General features: G+C 40.6%; 1 protein-coding gene across 4 annotated transcripts in view; it reads right to left on the bottom strand.

Annotated features, from left to right (window-relative positions):
- Positions 1-20,229, bottom strand: part of KCNQ5 (potassium voltage-gated channel subfamily Q member 5) — a 509,304-nt gene that overhangs the window by 80,452 nt on the left and 408,623 nt on the right. For all 4 annotated transcript variants that reach the window (XM_034991524.1, XM_034991525.1, XM_034991526.1 and 1 more), the window contains exons 6-7: positions 11,166-11,276; positions 5,529-5,624 (exon numbers count right to left, since the gene is read on the bottom strand). In XM_034991524.1, coding sequence (XP_034847415.1) covers positions 5,529-5,624; positions 11,166-11,276 — 207 coding nt within the window. The remainder of the gene's footprint in view (positions 1-5,528; positions 5,625-11,165; positions 11,277-20,229) is intronic.

The following is a 20,229-nucleotide window of genomic DNA, read 5'->3' as shown; positions in this document are numbered from 1 at the left end:
AAAACTGGATATCAAAGAGCTATCTGCACTCCTGTGTTCACTGCCACACTATCCATAACACCCCAAATGTGGAAATAATCTAAGTGTCCTATTAATGGATGAATGGACAGAGAAGATGTGATATGAAAGCTAATGCCATCTTAATTCTTTACCCTTTGGATACATCCTGCCCAGAAGGCATGTAAGGTCCTTTTTGCAAGTGTTCTTTTGTTTGCAGTTCTGGACACTTGGTAGGCCCAGGGTGGACCCTGAGTGACCACTCAGTTCTGGAGAATCATAATATAAAATTTCTTTGCTAAAATCCTCCCTTAATTTCCCTGTACTCTTTTTGAGGTATTAGTTGGATATTTGATCTCCTGGTAGCATCATCCAACTTTCCTTCTTTTTTTTTGGTCTTATTTTCTATCTCTGTCTTTTTCTTCTAATTTCTGGGAGGTTTTCACAGCTTTAGCTCTGTTGCATTTTCTTTTCTTTTTTTTTTTTTTTTTCTGCCATCATGTTTCACACATCTAGGAAACTTTTTCTCAGGCTGTTCTTATTTATGAATAAAGCACTAAAAAAGATTATATAAGCTCTGTATAAGGCTTGAGCATATTGACTGGTGGCCTTACTTCAGGGTAACTGGGTGAAGATTCAGGTGGAAGCCGAAGTCTCAATATATAATTATTTTTTCTTTTGGGCCGCATAGTTTCCCCATAGCAGTATCTTCTAATCTCTTCCCTTCAGGAGAATAAGCCTGTTGGTCAGCATCCCCTTCACAAACTTTCACTTATTTCTCCTGTTTCTGTTTCCAGCAAGCATCTTGGCTCCACCCTGAGCTGGTCCAATCTTTCTCAAAATAAACCCCCTAACGTGGCATTTTTGAAGTATCCTTTAAATGCTAGCCCCAAGACTTCAGAGATCCATAAATGAGGATGCAACTGCTACTATTTGAAAGGAGTAATGCATTATGATTCAGACCCCAGGGAATGAGTCCTAGCTCTTCCTAGGCTTGGCCTGGAGATCAAGTGACATCATGTATTAGAAACACCCTGCAAACTGAAAAATACTTTGCACGTCTTGGGCATTATTAATAAAAGTTGTGACATTTGGGCAGGTATTCAAGCTATTTTCTTTTCCCAGACTGCCCCACTTGAAATGAAAAGTTAATTTAAACAAATCATGAAAAGATATTGACACAGCTAAATTTGCTGAAAGCTGCTGGGGTTTTCAACTTTCCTCTAAAACCCAGAAAGGCTGGTTAATTTAATTGTCTCACCAACCAAATGACAAAGCAATTTGGGCCTCTCAGTGCCTTTTTATTTTTTTTATTTATGTTAATTTTTTATTGAAGTATAATTGACATATAACATTAGTTGCAGGTGTACAGCATAATGATTTGATATTTGTATATTATGTGAAATGATCACCATAATTATTCCAGTCTCCTTCAGTGCCCTTTGAGAAAGACAGTGGCTCTGGCTTAAAACAAATGACATTACTCTTGGTCTTGATGCTTTGTGTGTTCAGCAAATCAAGGCAGGTTTATTGGGTGAGAAAATAAATGGATCAGCAAGTGAGGATTGCTTTTCAATCTACTGCATCCTTAAAAATAAATTTCTGCAATATATAATCAAAGCTTAAAGCTCTGAATTCTGGCTAAGGATTACAGCAAGGAAGAACAACGAAAACATTTAATAATTATATTATTATTCCTATGTCTAGTAAAAAATCAATTGCATTTGGATGGGGGGAGAACAGTTGCCTTTTAAATTTGTCGATTCTACTTTGATTAATGAAATTGTGATTAGATTTTAAAGGTATTCTTGAGCATTTTAAGCCATTCATTTTATACTATTTTTTTGTTCAGCATAACACATAAGCTGGAGTTTTAAGTAAAAGAAAATTAATAATTTCACAAATATTACCTACGTCTGCATGAGTTTAATTATTATTTTTTATTGAAGCATTGACGACACACACTGTTACATTAGTTTCAGGTGTACAGCATAGTGATTTGACAATTCTATATGTTATTGTTGTGCTCACCACAAGTGCAGCTTCCATCTGTCACCATATAATGCTATTACAATACCATTGACTATATTCCCCATGCTGTACCTTTCATCCCCATGACTTATTCATTCCATAACTGGAAGCCTGTACCTCTCACTCCCCTTTACCCATTTTACCCAGTTTCTTATGCCCCTCCCCTACGGCAATCATCAGTTTGTTCTCTTATGGGTCTGTTCCTGTTTTTTGTTTATTTGTTTTATTTTTTAGATTCTACATATAAGTGAAATCATATGGTATTGTCTTTGTCTGACTTATTTCACTTAGCATAATACCTTCTAGGTCCATCCTTGTTGTCACAAACAGCAAGATCTCACTCTTTTTTTTATGGGTGAGTAATATTCCATTGTATAAGTATACCACATATTCTTCATCCATTCATCTATTGATGGACACTTGGGTTGCTTTCATATCTTGGCTATTGTAAATAATGCTGCAGTAAACACAGGGATGCATATATCTTTTCAAATTAGTGTTTTTATTTTCTTTGGGTAAATACCCAGTAGTGGAATTACTGGATCACATGTTATTCCCATTTTTAAATTTTTGAGGAAACTCCATACTGTCTTCCACAATGGCTGCACCACTTTACATGCCCATCAACAGTGCACAAGGGTTCCTTTTTCTCCACATTCTCGCCAACACTTGTTATTTCTTGTCTTTTTGATTTTAGCCATCCTGACAGGTGTGAGGGGATATCTCATCGTGGTTTTGGTTTGCATTCCAATGATGATGAGTGATGTTGAGCATCTTTTCATGTGTCTGTTGGCCATCTGTGTGTCTTCTTTGGAAAACCGTCTATTCAGGTCCTCTGCTGATTTTTAAAGAGGACTGTTTGGGTTTTTTTTGGTGTTGAGTTGTGTAAGTTCTTTATATATTTTGGATATTACGTCCTTATTGGATATATCATTTGTAAATATCTTCTCTCATTTTAAGTACGCTGCTTTTTCATTTTGTTGATGGTTTCCTTTGCTGTGTAAAAGCTTCTTACTTGCACAAGTTTAATTATTGATCACAGTATATGTTACATAATCCAGTTCCATAAAATGAAATTCTAGATCTCTAAGCACAACAGTTTGGTCAGCCTCTCACTCTTTATGGGTTATCTGAAAGGAAGGCCTTGTCTGGCTTGAGCTGTGGACTTATAAATACCTCTGCTCCAGTGATTTGCTACAAGAGTTGCAGTCTGTTTTCAAGTTCAATTGGAAATTGTTTTTGCACAATTTAGTGGTTGATAAGTTAGATCAGGGAAGTTCCTCCAATATTCTGTATATCCGTCTTGTACAATATGGTAGCCAGTATCCACCACATTGCTACTGACCTCTTGAGATATGGCTAGTGCCATTGAGGAATTGAATTTATAAGCTTAAATAGCCACATGTAGCTATTGGCAACTGTACTGGGCAGCAGAATTCCATATCATCACAAGGGATATGTGCATGAGAAATGCCTCAAAGGGCTCACTTTCTAACAGAACAGTTGATATTCTAAAAATTTTTTTTTATATAGAGCCCCCTTTTAATATCCAGAAGTATCAAGGATCTGTACCTAAAAGTGGTTATATTTTGAGTATGTGTTGATTGAGAAAATATAAATAGAAAAGCTAAGAAATAATTTAATAAGGATTTTAAATACATTTGAACTTTATTTGTGATAACAATATCTCCATTCTCCTGAGAGCGAGGAGTCCCGACATGGGTAAGATACATGATGGTTCCATATATAGACAGGGCTTGGTGCCCCGGACAGATGTAAGGAACCCATAGAATAGCTTCTGCACTCGCCAAGTTGGAAAACACTGTTCTAGAATTAAAAGATGAGAAGGAGAGATATTAAAAGATAAAAATAGTAAGATGAAAAATTCATTGAAAGTGTGGCAACACTTCATAAGGGTTAAGAAGCACCAAAGGAGGAAAGGTTAACAGCTCTGGGCCTCAGGTGTTTTGTGTGCATACTAAAGTGGGTGACACCTCTTTCCATTATGGGGATTATCATTTGGCTTCAAATCTTCAGCTTCTACTACTTAGGAATCTTTTTGTTTTAGAGAACAACATTTCTCTTTAATGCTCTTTTAAAACCTAAGCATTAAAAAAATAGAGATGGTTTGCATTAGAAGTCATGCCCAATGGTCTGTCAGTAGTTGTAGAGTAGTTTGATTTAAAAATTAATACTTGTTTAGTCATTAGATACAAAACGATGTCCTTCATGATATAACTGAACTGCCCTCACCTGCTTCTTTCCCCTGATCCATTTCTGTTGGAGGTCCTGCATATTACAGCTGCAGACAAAGGCTAAAGGTAGGGTTGTGCAGTGGTTGCCCCTCGCCAATGCACCCACTTAAACCTACAATCTAAATTAAAACAGTGTGCTTGTAACTACATCATGAAGACAAATCTCCTAGCATCTCAGATCGCCACTCCAAACCCCAACAGTTTAGAAGGTCTGCGTCCCCCACTGTTTGGCAGGAAGGGAAGAAATCTCAGATTGTATAATCATTGTCTCCATAATTAAATACCAGCTTCACGGCATGGATTTAGAGAAGAATATACTTTGTGATTCTTAAGCACCCCGGTTTTAGGATGGTTCTATTCTCAAAAGATATAGATGGCAATAGGAGAAGCATTCCTTTCTAATGCTGAAGCAAACCCAGAGTTATTGAAAAGAAAATGAAACATTAAACAGCCTTACATTATGAGGTAAGTTTCAAATAATATGCTTATTATTTCATATTCTCAAACGTTGACATATTCCACAATCCCACCAGCTCTTAAAATAGGATGAACTATTTCAAGTTATTGCTCTAGGTGGCATTAAAAGCAATCCCATGGGCAGTAAACCTTGACATCCTAAACAAATATGCTGTTCTTCAGAGCAGTGGCATACATCTGCCTGGAGAAAGTAATCACAATGCAGGGAACAATGCCATGTTCTGCTCCATCACTTAATGATCAATTATGTTTCATCAAGTCATCCGTAAGATACATTAGGTCATTCCAGGACCGACACAACTGCTAACCTCCGCATGTTCTTGCTGGCATGGTTAATAAATCTGAGCAACGCATGGGCCATTTATTGAAAATACATATTTTTCTCTTTGTGGGGAGGAGGGATCGTCTACCCAAATCCAAGACTGTACATTAAGTTCCAATTTCATTTTTTTTTAAGATTTTATTTATTTATTTGCGAGAGAGAATGAGAGACAGAGAGCACGAGAGGGAGGAGGGTCAGAGGGAGAAGCAGACCCCACTGAGCAGGGAGCCCGATGCGGGACTCGATCCCAGGACTCCAGGATCATGACCTGAGCCGAAGGCAGTCGCTTTACTAACTGAGCCACCCAGGCGCCCTCCAATTTCATTTTTACGAACAAAACAAATCAGTAGCTCTCCCAGGCAGCGAAGCACAAAGACTGGAAAATGACCCAGCAAGCACTCACAGAGAGACAGATGTTGCCATCAACCTATTACATTGACATTTACCTGAATGAGGTTGGCAGCTGGGTTCCTTCTTTTCTCGAAGTGTTTCTGGCGGTGCTGTTCTTGTACTTTTAATGCAAAACCTGAGCCAAGAATGCCCTGGAACAAAATACAAAAATTGTACTTAAAATTTTTTTCAAAAAGACTATTAAGTAAGACAACTATTAAAAAAACCCCTCTAAAATGAGTCTGAGAGAAGACAAACACTGTGCAACCTGCTGGCAAACATATTACTTATTAAAACAAATACTATTTACGTCTGTTATAACACCACTGGCAATGGCAAGTTCTGAGGCAAGCCTGTCAAGAAAGGTAACAACTTTTGTTCTTGAGTAAATCAGCCAGACAATGCCATTTATGATTTTTTATAGTGTGGTAAGAGGCCCCACAATTATAAATAAAAATCGCAATTTTGAAAAATGGTGTTTTTTTTGTGTGTGGCCTTCTCCGCGACACTTCTTTATGTTTGAGTTAGAGTAAATGGTTGTATCCTTTTGGAATTAGGGGGCATGATGGAATTTAGAGGATAGGAATTCTCGTTTGGACAGAGTTGGGTTTAAAATTTGGGACAGTTAACATCTTGCTACTGTGGACATGGGAGTTTTCCTAGCACTTTGATGATACTCTGAAATTTTATATTTTCCATTCTTGAAATGGTGGGGGCAGCTTAATGCTCCATGATGCTACATTTCTACACCTACCAAAGTAAAGTGAAAAGGGTGGGGGGAGACAGCTATCCAGACACTCAATTTTGAAGATAGAAAGTTTTCCATTTTACCTGTTTATATAATAAAGACAAGAGCATGGGTTATTGCAAAGCACATTCCTACTTCCCTGAGTTTTAATCTCATACTTTTAGCATTCCTTACCTTTTTGGTTTTAGCTCACCTATTGAGATTTTGGGCTTAGTAAAACGAGCTGTTTCTCCTTTGTTTATTTTAGTACTTTGGCTGGTTTGCTTCCTTCTGCTTATCATTTTGATCTGCCAAAATCCTGGCTCTTTGAAATGCCTCCTTCTTTTCAGTTTGTTTTGGTCTTATAGCCGTGGAATCAAGATACTCTGTTTCAGCCTTAGGTTGGCTTTTGGAGCTTGCTGCATTCAGTCTCTGGGCTTTGTCCATAAGTCTCCACTTTATTGGCACAGGACATGGAGCTCCCCTGCTTTCAAGTCTGTGGATTTTACTTGCTAGCTATAAATTATTACCTTTTTATTAAACGTCAAGGAGTCTAACCCTTAGGCTAGAGATGGATGTTTCATAAGCACTGAGTCAGTATTTGCTATAGATAGGGAATGACTGTTTCTCTTTTTTTTTAATGTTTTTACAGTAGCTCAAAGATGGTCTAGGCTACTGTGGCAGGTGGTGGGGTTCTCACATAGGAGGTGTGAAGTCTCGGCTGGATGACAACTTGGGGAAGATACTTTTGGACTCTAGGTCACCTTTAACCTTCCTTCTTATCTTAGATGTCACAATTCTGAGCATATCCATGACAATAACCAGATAATCAGTAATGCAATTATGTTTAAAATACAGTTATATGATAATACTGTTTGCTATTAATGAGCAAAATCGACTCCATATTAATTAGGATGAATGACTGTACTGTGAAATTAGAAATTACATCATAGGTTCTGTTTTCCATCTGTCTTTTTCTGTCATTGTCTCATGCCGTCTGAGATCTTCATTAGGTTGAGGCTACATCAACCAAACTTCGTGCAAACATAGAAACCCGGTCTGTATGATCTTGTTTGTCGATTTAAACAACACTTCCCTCCAACTAGAGGTTATAAAAATAGTTTTCCAACTCCAGTCATTTATAACTCCTAATTTTTTTCCTGCTATTTGAAAGCAGGGAAGATTTATTTTCCTTTTAATGTTATTTTTCATGAAGTATAAACATGTAAAAGAATATAAAACATTAGAGTTTATATGACATATTTGTTGTATGTATTGTGTGTATGTACATTACATGCATAGTGTATGTAATCTACTCATGGAGCATAATTCAGATTTTGTAGACATTAAATTAACAGCAATAGCTACCATTTTAGGGCACTTATTATGTGAAAATGAGGTTTAGAGTTAGATCCCTTTTGGAAAATAAAGACAGGCCCTACATAGCATGAACTCAGTATTTGCCAAACAAACTAAAATGTGCTAAAAATCACACTGGCATTACTTAGAAACATATATTAGTAGTTGGCAAATGTTTACTACATATCTCTTGCGCCAGACTGTACATTACAAAAGTTATTAAACCAGCTCTGCTCATTGTCTCAGTATGGCTCCATTCCAATTTTCTTCTACCTCTTAAGTACACAGCTCAGTGAACCTAATGAGAAGTCTGCTAAAATAAAGTCCATCATGTTTTATATATTTAACTTATGAGAGATATATATGATACAGATGTATATAATCCATGTGCGGTCCCTTCAAATATCAACATCAATATGATGAAAATTCTCAGAAATTGAGTTTTGTTTTAATTCATCATCTAAGATCAAGTGACTTAAATCTTTAGGTTTTACGTTTTAGTGCTATGTTGAGAAGTGCTACATAAACAGTAAGTGCAGAGAAAATATGTTTTGGTAAATATTTTAAATATTTATCCCTTTTTACCTCCTAGATTTAAGGACCCACTGTGCATCTCACACAGGCAGACAGGCTCGACTGAATGATGCTCTTAGAAGGAAGGAAGGGAGCATCCGAGAGAGGAGAGAGGCCTGTGCCTGAGGACGATGCTGAGGAGCAGAGTACCTCTGCCTGCTCATTAGTTCTGGGATATTGTGGGCCTCAAGGAAAGTGACCTCCCCGTGGAGTTTGGGAAGGGTGGCCTGCGTGCCTCTGTGATGTTCAGGAGAGTCCTTCTGCTTTGAAGAAAGGTGAGGAAAGGTTCTTCTCTTTCTTGGTCCTTGGGTTTCCTGGGTGGGAGGAACCCCAAGCCAGGGATGACTCACGACTCACCTCTAACTTCCCCAGCAGAATGTGCTCTCCTAAATCTTAATCACACAACGCTGTCGCAGGCGGGTACATAAGACATAATGGCATCTCCAGCCACCTTGCTTTTTCTTTCTGGTATGGTATATATGGACCATTTAGTCTTTCATTCAATAAATAAGAACTCAGCACCTAATGTGAGGTTGCAGTAAGACACTGTGGTAAAGTCAACTTCTCTTGCCGTTGTTAGGGAATGTTCTGTTCTGTGCAAGCAAGTTTTTCACATTTCCCACACATATTAATTTAATTTGCATATATGAAAATTGTAATCGCTTTATTGGAAAACGTTTCCAAGCATGACTGCTTTGTCTCTGACCTTTAACTTAATGGAATGACACAATTTAACCTTCCTGTGAAAGTCCAGAGGTTCATCATGGGGACTGGTATTTGGCTGTGCTGGACGCAGCCCGCTTCCGGAGGTGGGTCGACCCTAACACTAACTGGCCCCGGGTCCTTCCACATTTGGAACACTTGTGTTGGCTTGCCCCTTACAGGCTTTTCCCCTCCTTTGTTGATAGTCTTCCACCATCTCTTCTTGTTACAATATTTGTTCAATCAGCCTACCTCTCTGCCTTTGCTGTTTATAATCTTCAGAGAGTTGTGAAATATGTAGCTCAGCTGATCAGAATTTTCTCTAAATTAAGAACAGGTTATGAATTAGGTCTTAAGAGGCTCTCCCATGAGGACAGCACACACATGGCTGTCGATTTTAATAGCCCAGAGGTTGCCTCCAACCCGGTTTGTAGCTTTTCACTGGATCACAGAGGTTGTTTTATATGTGGTCTCAGGATAAGCATTAACACAAAAACAGCAGGTATTTTGGTTAAAAAAAAAAAAAGCCCAAGAATGTATCTTATTGTTTCTAAAAGTATTTTTATGTAGGGAATTTGATTATTGAAAGACTCTCTGCTCTGTTCTGGATTGTTGAGCTTGCCAAATAAGTTGATTGTGGATAAGTGAGATGTTTTTTTTGACTCTCCTTGATTTTGTCACTTCACAACAGGAAACAATATATCTAGATTCATACAGAAAATGGAAGAAGCACTTCATGAAAGTTTTCTTCATGACAAGCACTTGACTTATATTACCACACTGGCCTTCACAAAATTTCTCTGGGTGCCGTAATTCTTCCTCTTTCATGCAGATGAGGAAATGTACCCAAGGTTACTGTTATTGGCTGAACTGCATCCCTCTGGAATTCATATGTTGGAGTCCTAATTCCCAGTACCTTAGAATGTGACCTCACTTGGAGATCAGGTCTTTACAGAAGTAATCAAGTTACAAGGAGGTCATTAGGATGGGCCCTAATATAATATGCCCAGTGTCCTTATGAAAGGAGATTTGGACATAGACAGGCACAGAGGGAAGACAGGGCGAAGACTGTCACCCACGAGCCAAGGAAAGAAGTCTGTAAGAGTACCTTCTCGCATGGCCCTCAGAAGGAACCAGCCCTGCCCTCCCCTCGATTTTGGACTTCTCAACTCCAGAACTGTGAGATAACAGGTTTCTGTTGTTAAAGCCACCCAGTCTGTGATACCTTTACAGCAGCCCCAGCAAACGAACACAGTCACGTTGGTAGTGCGTGACAAAACCACGCAGCACGTGGCTTTACATTCAAGCTAAGATCGAATGCTCAAGCGAATGCATAATCTTTTCCATGTCTTGTCTGTGGTCTTGTATGGTCTGGGGCCAAAGCAGCTGGTCAATCCAGAGTTGAGCTCCGAGTACGGGAACGACATGAGTATCCTCGGCGCTCAGTCCCGGGCAGAGCAGGAGCCCCGTGAGCTAAAGGCCAGGGTGCTGAAAATCCCTAGTCCCTTGGCTTCCTTTGGAGGGTGCTCTGGGGTCTCTGCTCAGCAGAGGCTGTGACGCAACTGAGCATCTGTCCAGAGCAAGAGTGAGGCTATTGTCCCTTAAGCATGACTGCTGCCATGACTGTCATGCTCCTTTTTGTTGGCTCTTTTCCCCTACAAGAGGTGGAGTGGACAAAAGTGAGAGTTTGGGGATGGAGGCAAACTGTAATATTTTGACCAACCTAACTGCCTTTGAAGAAACAAGAAGATAAAATGATCAGAAAGCAAACTTCATCTGTTGGGAAAATAATCAGAAGCTTGGGAGAAGATAAATGTGCTCTTCATTCTGATAAGATGCAGAAGCTGTTCATGAGGAAAAATCAATGACGATGACAGAAAGAATAAATCATCTGACACACAGAAAGCCTTTAAGGTCATATGCTTTTCACTCAAATGGAGAGGTAAATATTCCACTTGTCACATCCATCTCTTCAGCAGCACACGTTATAAGCCAAAATGGAGAGGTCGGTTTAGAAAGAAGATATCTTTAAATCTTTACACATATTTTAAATGCATTAGTAGCACGTTGACTGAGAGGTGATGCCATCTGAATTATTTTTTGGTCATAAAGACCTAGCAGGGATAAAACTCCCAGGTTGAGCATCTCCAAGGGAAGACCAAATTTGATAAGTTTTCCAATGAGACGTATATAGAAAGGTCAACATTATATCAATACAATTATATTTGGAAGTGATATAGATATGTTCCTGGGCATTCCAATTTGTGAAAGCTGATGCTAATAAACCTCTAAGATCTAATTTAAATGGCTTTATTTTTGCAAAGATACTCACGGCAGGAAGTGCAAAGAAAGAAATGCCAAGAAGTGCAAAGCCTGCAGAAAGCAATCTTCCCAGCCAAGTTAGGGGGGTTTTGTCTCCATAGCCAATCGTTGTCAATGTAATCTAAAAACAAAATAAATAGAACATGCAGCTTAAGTACTTGAGAGGAAAGTTAGGACCTATGAACAGGAGGCAAGGCCATGTTTCCACTAAATCATTATTCAACAAGCCTCGTTGGCACATTTTATTACTGTGCTTTAATTTTCCGTGACGCATAACAGAGCTTCTCTTTGTTTAAGGAAGGGAATAACCTACATACTTGTTTCTTCCTTATAACACAATTTTCCATCTTTTCTAAGTGTATTCAAAGAAAGATTATTTTAAAAAGTGGATAACCATCAGTGATACAGAAATGATAGCATCATGGATTTAGGACTGGATCAGTACCCAAAACAATAATTTATGTTAATTAAGGCTATCTATTTATTACCTTGGCAGGCATTTCCTGGAGGTCTAGTGTGTGCAAGGTACGTGTTATGATTTGTAGTGGAACAAAAATGAGAGGTACATAGTTCTTGTCCTAAGATATTTACGGCGTAAGAGGGGAGACACGTCACACACAAATCATTAAAACACAGAATAGGGCAAGACAAGCATTATGATGGATGCAAAAATAATCTGCTATGGGGATTCAAAGAACAGATTGATTATCACCCTCTTGGGGGAGCCAAGGAGGCTTTATCAGGGAGATGTCAGCATCCCTAGGCTTTGAAGGAGAAGCAATATTTTGAGAGGCAGAAATGAAGAAGAGGGTGATCTAGGGAGGGAAAAGAGGTGACCAGCCGCACAGCAGTGAGGACAAATAGGGTAGGTTCTAGAAAGTATAAGTTGTTCAGTTGGGTTGGAGCATGGTGGGTCTGAAGAGGATTAGTGGAACAGGAGATTAGCTAGATATGCTATAGCTAGATCAGGGAGTGTCTTTGAAAAACGATATTTGGATCATGTCTCTGCCATGATCACACTGCTCTGGGATCTTCCCATGTGTCTTAGAACAAAGTCCCAGCTCCTCTCCAGGGCCCACAAGGTTCTGCATGACCTAGCACAATGATGGGGCAAGTGAACTGGGACTGTATGGGAGTGCAAAGTAAAGAGGTGTGTTAGGAAGTGCAATAGAAATGCATTTGTTAATTGTCTGGGATGAAAAGGGAGACTAAGTCAACAAGAACTTAAACATTTCAAGGGGAAGATGGTTGTGCCATAAATAGAAATACGATAATGGGAAATGGAAGATTTTGGAGCAAAGATAGAGAGTTTGGTTTTGCAAATAAGTGCTTTTTAAATGTTAGCACGACTCTGATCTAGAAACATTGAGCAGGAAATTGAGATAGAGAGCTCAAGTCTTGAAAGAGAAATTGGGTTCAGCATGAGATTTGGGTTTTGGAATCAGGCACAGGATGATTGTTGAGGCTCCATGAATAAATGAGACTGAAAAGCCTGCAAAGAAGGGGTCCAAGGACACCTTGGGTAACAGACACTGAAGGGATGGGAGGGAAAGGAAAGTCAGAGAAGAATAAATGTTTTAAAAAGTAACGGAACTAGAAATGGGTTATGTAAATGGAAACTCAACAGAGAAGGGAGTTTCATAAAGGACCAGGTGATCCCTAGTCTCACAGTCTCATAGAAAACAAGGACAGTGAGGACTGAGAAAAGATACTGGATATGGAGATCGATGGCCACTGATTTCTAAGAAAGTGGCTGCTTTGGTTTTATCCTTCGACCTGGCCTTGGACAGCGGGGTTACATTTGAGAGGCAGAAACAATAGGAGACGATGCTCCATGATGCCAGACCTTTCAGAAACTTTCAACTCAGCTGCTGAGCCCTCCCCAGCTTTCTTCTCTCCTCACTTGCATGGGTTTTCTCTTGGTATCTTTTGTGGCTCCTCTTGTGTAGCACCTCCTATGCTAGTCATCCTTCGACTGTTGGATTATTAAGGTTTGGTTCTGAGTTCTCTCTTTTTAAAATTTTTATTCTTCTCTCACTTTCTTTCCTCTTCCATCCCCTCTTTCCTTTTTCCAGGTGATTTTTTTTAAAGGTTTTATTATGTTTATTTGAGAGAGAGAGAGAGAGAACATGAGCGGGGGAGGAGGGGCAGAGGGAGAAGCAGACTCCCCACTGAGCAGGGAGCCCAACATGGGACTCGATCCCAGGACCCTGGGATCATGACCCGAGCTGAAGGCAGATGCTCAACCGACTGAACCAGCCAGGCGCCCCCTTCCCAGGTGATCTTAAGTGTTCTCCTGGATTTAAATACCATTTTTATGGTGCACACCAAATTCACACCTCCAGGCCAGATTCTTCTGAGCTCCAGATTCACATATGTGCAGTTGATATTTCTATCTGGATGGCGCACAGCCATTTAGACTTAACATGTTTAAAACAGAAAACTTATTCTCTCCAAACCTGTCACTCCCCCAAATGCATCCCCTCGCTTCCTAATCAAGGGCACGACCGTCCACCCAGTTGCTCATGTCAGAAGCCTCAGTCATCCTCATCTCTTCTTTCCCTCACTCCCTCCCTGAATCAATCAAGTCCCATGTGTTCTAACTCCCAAAGATACTGCCAGATCATCCCCTGCTTGCTGTCTTCCCTGCCATGGTGTCAGGCCAGGCTGCTGGAGCAATTTCTCAATTGCTTTCTCTGATTTGGCTCTTGATTCCCTCCAGTTCCTTCCCCCTGCACCTGTGAGGGAAATTATTTTGTTACTTCCCTTTAAAAATCCTCCAACAGCTATTCATTGAATTGAGAATAAACTCTAAGATCCTAACTGTGGCCTACCTGACCTGGTGTCCACCTACCTCTCCAAGATCATCCTGATTTCACCCTTGCTCACTGTACTTTGACCACAATGTCCTTTCAGCTCTTCAAATAGGCCAGACTATTTCTGCCACAGGGCCTTTGCATATCCTGTTTCTTCAGCCAGAACTGCTCTTCTCCCTACCCTTCCCAGAGTTCCTTCTCATTCTTCAAGTCTTATCCAAAATACTCCATCATCAAAGTGGCCTTCCCTACCCACTCTGTCTACAATAGGACCCCTAGTTACTTTCTATTTCAGCCCCTTGTTTCTTAATAGAACTTACCATAAGTGGTAGATTTCTGTATGTTTCTTTGCGGAGGGGGTCCTATTTCCTTTACCAGAAGGGAAACCGTGTCTTTGTTATCTCTCTAACATCTTGCATGATACTTTCCACAAAGTAGGAGGAACTCAATATATATTTAGTAAATAAATGAAGAGTCCTTTCAAGAACATTGGCAACAAATGGAGTGAGAAAAATAGGGCCAGAGCTCCCAGAAACCTCTGACTTGAAGGCGGGTTTTCTAGGATGTATTTGTGCACGTCTGCAGAGAGAGTGAGACTGAGGTGGGGAGGAAGAGTGGCAGCTTTATTACAGGGTAAGGCAACCATGGAGGAAGGCAAATAGGATCAAGGGTACAGTTGGAAGGGTTAGCCTTGGCAGTTTGGAAGGATGTGTCTTCTACCATGGGGGAAAGATGTGGACACAGTATGAGTGAAGGGCAGCGCTGGGAATGCCTGAGTTGGCTCTCTTCAATTCCAGTAAAGGAGAGAGTGCGGTCAGCTGTGGGGAGTGAAAGGCTTAGAGCTTGGGGCAGTGACAGTGTGAGAAGGTGTCAGGGACAAACCAACAAGAGGTCTACAGAACAGGGGAGGCTCATCCAAGGTTGGAGAAAGGGAATTTGCAGTAGAACTTAGTAGCCAACTTAATCACACATCACTAGCAGTATGAGGGGTAGGCTCTCCAAGGAATTCCTTGAGATTGCAGAAAAAATATTCCTGGTTCAATTTTTTTTTTAAAGATTTTATTTATTTATTTATTTGAGAGAGAGAGAGAGAGAAACAGCATGAGAGGGGATAGGGTCAGAGGGAGAAGCAGGCTCCCCGCCGAGCCGGGAGCCCGATGCGGGACTCGATCCCAGGACTCCGGGATCATGACCTGAGCCGAAGGCAGTCGCTTAACCAACTGAGCCACCCAGGCGCCCCTTGGTTCAATTTTATTATAGATTCCTAATTCTTAAATATGTGGGAAATATTTTAATTTATAATTTTTCTGCAAAATAGCTTAGTCCTTTTACAGCAGTTTAATCATAATAAATGGAAGGAGATATTTCATGGTTGATCACAGCAATAATGGTACATTTCATGGTAAACTTTACATTCTAATAATACAGTAGTCCCCCCTTATCCATGAGGGATATATTCCAAGACCCCCCAATGGATGCTTGAAGCTACAGATAGTACTGAATCCTATATATACTATGTTTTTTTTTCCCTATACACACATACCTATGATAAAGTTTAATACATAAATTAAGTACAGTAAGAGATCAATGACAATAACTAATAATAAGAATAATTATAACAATATGCTGTAAGAAAAGTTCTGTGAATGTGGTCTCTCTTGAAATATGATACTGCACTCACCCTTCTTGTGATGATAAAATGCCTAGCGATGAAGTGAGATGAATGAGGTAGGCACGGTGATGTCGTGTTTAGGCTACTATTGACCTTCTGACTAAACGTCAGGAGGAGGACCATCTGCTTCCCGAGTGCAGATTGACCGCAGGTAACGGAAGCAGTGGAAAGAAAAACCAGGGATAAGGGGGGAACTACTGTGCATTTGAGTTATTCTCCTTGGCTCATGGCTCTGAGAGTGGTTTTTTTTTTTTTTTTTTTTTTAAACCACTGGTTTTAAGTCCAAAGAATGAGACACAGCAAAGTGATGATGTGCCCAGTGTTTTCATTCTGAGTAGAGAAGAATGCCTGCTCTCTCTCATTCTGAATTTAGAGTTGCCTTCCCTCTTACAGGTGTGCTTTATCAGGGAGAAAAGAACCCCGTGAACTCTGAGAGCGGCCCCCTGGAGCCCCTCGGGGGATGGCAAAGACCCTGCCCACCTTCTCTCTGGGCTGGGTTCCGGCTGGGAGATGACCCCGTGTCCGAGGCTGCAGGGGGCTGGAATGGTTGGCAGCCTCGCTCAGGTGCAACCATTTCCTCCACTCCGATTTCACAGTCTCTCAGGATGTTGCTTGGTTGGAAGCATAGAGGCCCTTCGTTGCGGGGCTGGGCTTGAGAAGGATCTGGCAACCGGGCAGCAGTTTTGTCTCAGTCCATGCCGGGGAGCGGGACTTTTATTTCATCCCCGCTGGGAGCAGGTCACTTTTTGTAGCTGCAAGGGGGGCAACTGGGCTCCCTGATGGGGACAGACGGGTTGTATCAGGGACGAAACTGACACTTCTAAGATGCACTTACAATAAAACGATGTGAGCCTTCTTTACGAATTCACACTGACCCATCAGCTTGATCCGGCCGCTGACTTTCTAAGCAATGACCGGTTGCCTGCGATGAAACCATCCTCAGGTGAGGTCTGCATAGATGTTCATTGATTTTTCTGGACTTTTAGGCCAAGCTGTCCTTGAAATACCGGTGTGTCTCCCGGAACAGTGCAACTACATTATGTTTCTTTTTTTCTTTTCCTAACCCCTGGAACGCCCTGCTAACGATTATCAACCGGTCCTTTGTACCTGAGCTGAGTGCAGAAGCCCTCGGGGGGTTTATTCTCCCACACTTGTGCCACACTTTGGGCTCACACAGAAGCCCAAAGACACCAGCTCTTGGGGAGCTCCTGGAACAGCAGCTTGTTTCAGAGAAACTTGAGAGGCTGCCTGTGTGATCTTCGGAGGCTGGAGGAGATCTGCCATATTGGACATAATTCCATTTTGGACCTACTTCCAGAGCTTAAAAGAGATATGCTGGTTAACATGGGTTGAACAGATTAAATCTTTAAAATGTATTTATGTATTTACTCATGTACTTACATATTGGTTATTGATCCTTACTTACTGATTTTCGACTATGGTGTTTACAAGATCCTTGGAAAGTCTGTGAGGTTTTGAATTTACTTATAAACTAAAAGATGTATGAAAAAAATGTCAAATATCTCTTCCAGTGCAGTTGTAAGGGAGACGACTGGTTTCATTGACTGAGAGGATGCCATTCGTCGCCTCGCTTTGTGACCGGAGGTGGAAACTGGCAGATGCATCGTCAGGTGGTAGCCGGACAAGACGGATCGGGATCTGAGAGGGAACGGCCCACCTCAGCCTGCAGCTCCACCTCGGTCGGCCTCAGGAACGCTGGTAGTTTGAGCTGTCTCTCCCATCGGGCCATTTCCTTGAAGCTGATTTGGCAGATGGGAACAGTTCAGGTACATTTTTGCCCTCATAGTGCATGTACTCAGTTGCAGCCACGCAGGCGAGAAAAGACATTTTCTGAAAAATCTGGGTTGCAAATGTTGGTATAAACGTGTGATTGTGGTAGCAAAGGTGGACTGTGGGCCCTTATTGTGTTTAGTCACTGAGAAGTCTTCCTCAGGAATAATCCTGCAAAACAAATGCAAATTCTGGCCCAAGCTTTCTTGATTTTTCTTTCCTCTTCCTTTCTTTTCTTTTTTTGGGGGATGGCAGATGCTATGGTCAGATTGTAGTTTTTTTTTTTTTCCTTCAATAACAGAATTAATTCCAGACCAGTAGATATAAACCCATCCTTCTTCCCTTCAAGTAACAAATCAATAAACGTTTATTGGCCTAATTTTGAGAATACAATTATGACTACTAGTTTATAGCTAATTCATTCATGTGAACAAGTTAAGAACATACTATTTATAGATTTCCAAAGCACAGTATAATTTCCCCATAAGACGGTCCTTCAAAGGAGGATGATTCACATGAGCAGTTTGTCAATAATCTCTTCCCCTACACACTCCTCTCCTCCCCTCTTCTTCTCTTCTCCTCTCCTCTCCTCTCTTCTCCTCTCCTCTTCTCTTCTCCTCTCCTCCTCTTCTCTTCTCTTCTCTTCTCTTCTCCTCTCCTCTCCTCTCCTCTCCTCCCCTCTTCTCTTCTCTTTTCTCTTCTCTTCATCTTCTTTCTCTTCTCTTATCTCTGGGCTACTTCCTGAACACCTAGTTTCAGAGTGGGTAGTCTAGACCCTGTGCAGAAATTTGTTCACCATAAACTAGGAGATGAGAAAGGTTTTGGGTGTGCAGATAGCAGACTCTCTTGTGGTGGTGGCATCACATAATGTGGGTGCTGCTGTGGCAGGCAGCTCAGGGCAATAGCATTCTCTGTTGTTCTTCCAGGCTCGTTGTCACATACATAACAACAGTAGTGACTTATATTTATCCAGTGCCCGATAAAGGCCCTACATATCCTATTCTCGTTTACTACACATAGCAACTTTGTGTTTGGGTAATGCTATTTTCTCTATTTTATAGAGATAGTAAATGATTGCTGAATACCACACCTCTGCTAAATCATAACGACAGGGCTGGAAGCCAAGTTCCCTGACTGTCATTCTTCTGTTCTTTTCCATGCAGTATGTGCTCAATGTTTATGGACTAAAACTGAGCAAAAGTATTCAGAGCCATGTGTGAGAGGACATTACTAATGGAACAGACTTCTTAGGAGAGGCTTCCCCAAAGAGGCTTATGACTGATATATTTCATACATCCGTGCCATTCAGGTTGGCACAGGACTTGTAAATACTCATAGCGGCTAAGATGTTTCAGTGGGTAGCAGCTTGGGTATGTGTGTCTCAGTTTTTGCTTGGTGTTTAATAATGGGCTGTACAACCTGCTGAGTGCACTGTATACTACACCATCCATAGAGCCTTCTCAATTATTTGCTTTGAATTCTAGGACTAACTGGCTAATACAAAATTCTTCTACCTGCCTGAAGTAATCATGTCAAGCACATGGTCCCAGGTGAGGGCTGTACTCAGACGCTGACTCAAGAATACTGTTTGCTGCTGTATGCCTCTTAATAAAAAAGCCACCCCATCACACTGTCTCCATCACAGAAATAGCAGGAAGTAGAGAACAACCTGGCCTTCAAGAGCAGATCATTATCAGGCAATATTACTTCGGGAAGACCTGATCTCAAGTTATTTCAGAATAGATCTAAAGCAAATCAAAAGGAGAAAAACAGTAACAGGAAAGAAGGAGGTAATAATAGGAAATAACTCCAGGAAGACTTGTTCTTAAATTATTTCAGAATAAATCTAAAGCAACCAAAAAGGAGGAAAATAGTAATGGGAAATAACATCCAATGGAGCTCTGCCTAACAATCAGAAGATCCTCTTTGCCTGTAGCTGCCAGTGCCTCAGCCACGAGTTACTTCCCCTTGACCCTCTTCTACTTCCGCTGTCACAAACGTCCCTTCAGAACCCAGAACATCTTTTCATTGTAACCCCCAATTCCCAAGCCCCTTCTGTGCTTAAGCTGTGAGTCTGCCATGAGGTATATAGCTTTTTGTTCCTTTTGTCTTAAAGGTGCTTCCGTCTAACATCCATAACGAAATGTTTTTGCCAACAGTAGCCACCATCTTTGATTGGGCACTGGCTGTGGTCTTGGTACCAGGCTCTTTATATTGATTATTACACTTACTTAACAAGCTAGGTGTTGTTATTTGATAGTATGGAATTGTTTTCCGGGATCAGAGTTCTTTGAATTGTTATTGGCTTTGAGTAGTGCTGATCATACCCTGAATCCCTCCAAAAGTTGGTCTTGGGGATAGCCCTTGTTATTTTCTTAAAGAAAGGAAGTTAGTACTTAGTATTCAGAATTCACTGAAATATTGTACCCATAAACCACAAATTGCATTTTGATACTTAATGTCAATAATTTGGGCTTTTTTAATGAAGAGAACTTCCTATTTTTTAACTGAAGTCTAACACTTAGAAACACTCCAATTCAGGGCACTTTCATTCCTCTATTTATTCTGGATAATTCCGTAGTTAGCAAGGTGTCCATTATGTGCAACATGGACAATTTTAACTAGAAAGTATCCAGCCACATTTTATTAAGGTCTTGAACAATATATAATAAAAGGTATAGTGTTCTAAATTTATTTTATTTCACACTGGAGACCCAGTATATGTTCTTCTTATAAGGAATAGAAATAGGGGTGCTTGGGTGGTTCAGTCAGTTAAGCGTCTGCCTTTGGCTCAG

The sequence above is a fragment of the Mirounga leonina genome, unplaced genomic scaffold (genome assembly GCF_011800145.1).
Source record: "Mirounga leonina isolate KUSES-001 unplaced genomic scaffold, KU_Mleo_1.0 Mir_53, whole genome shotgun sequence".
NCBI classification, from domain to species: domain Eukaryota; kingdom Metazoa; phylum Chordata; class Mammalia; order Carnivora; family Phocidae; genus Mirounga; species Mirounga leonina.
This window is presented reverse-complemented; position numbering and strand designations above follow the sequence as displayed.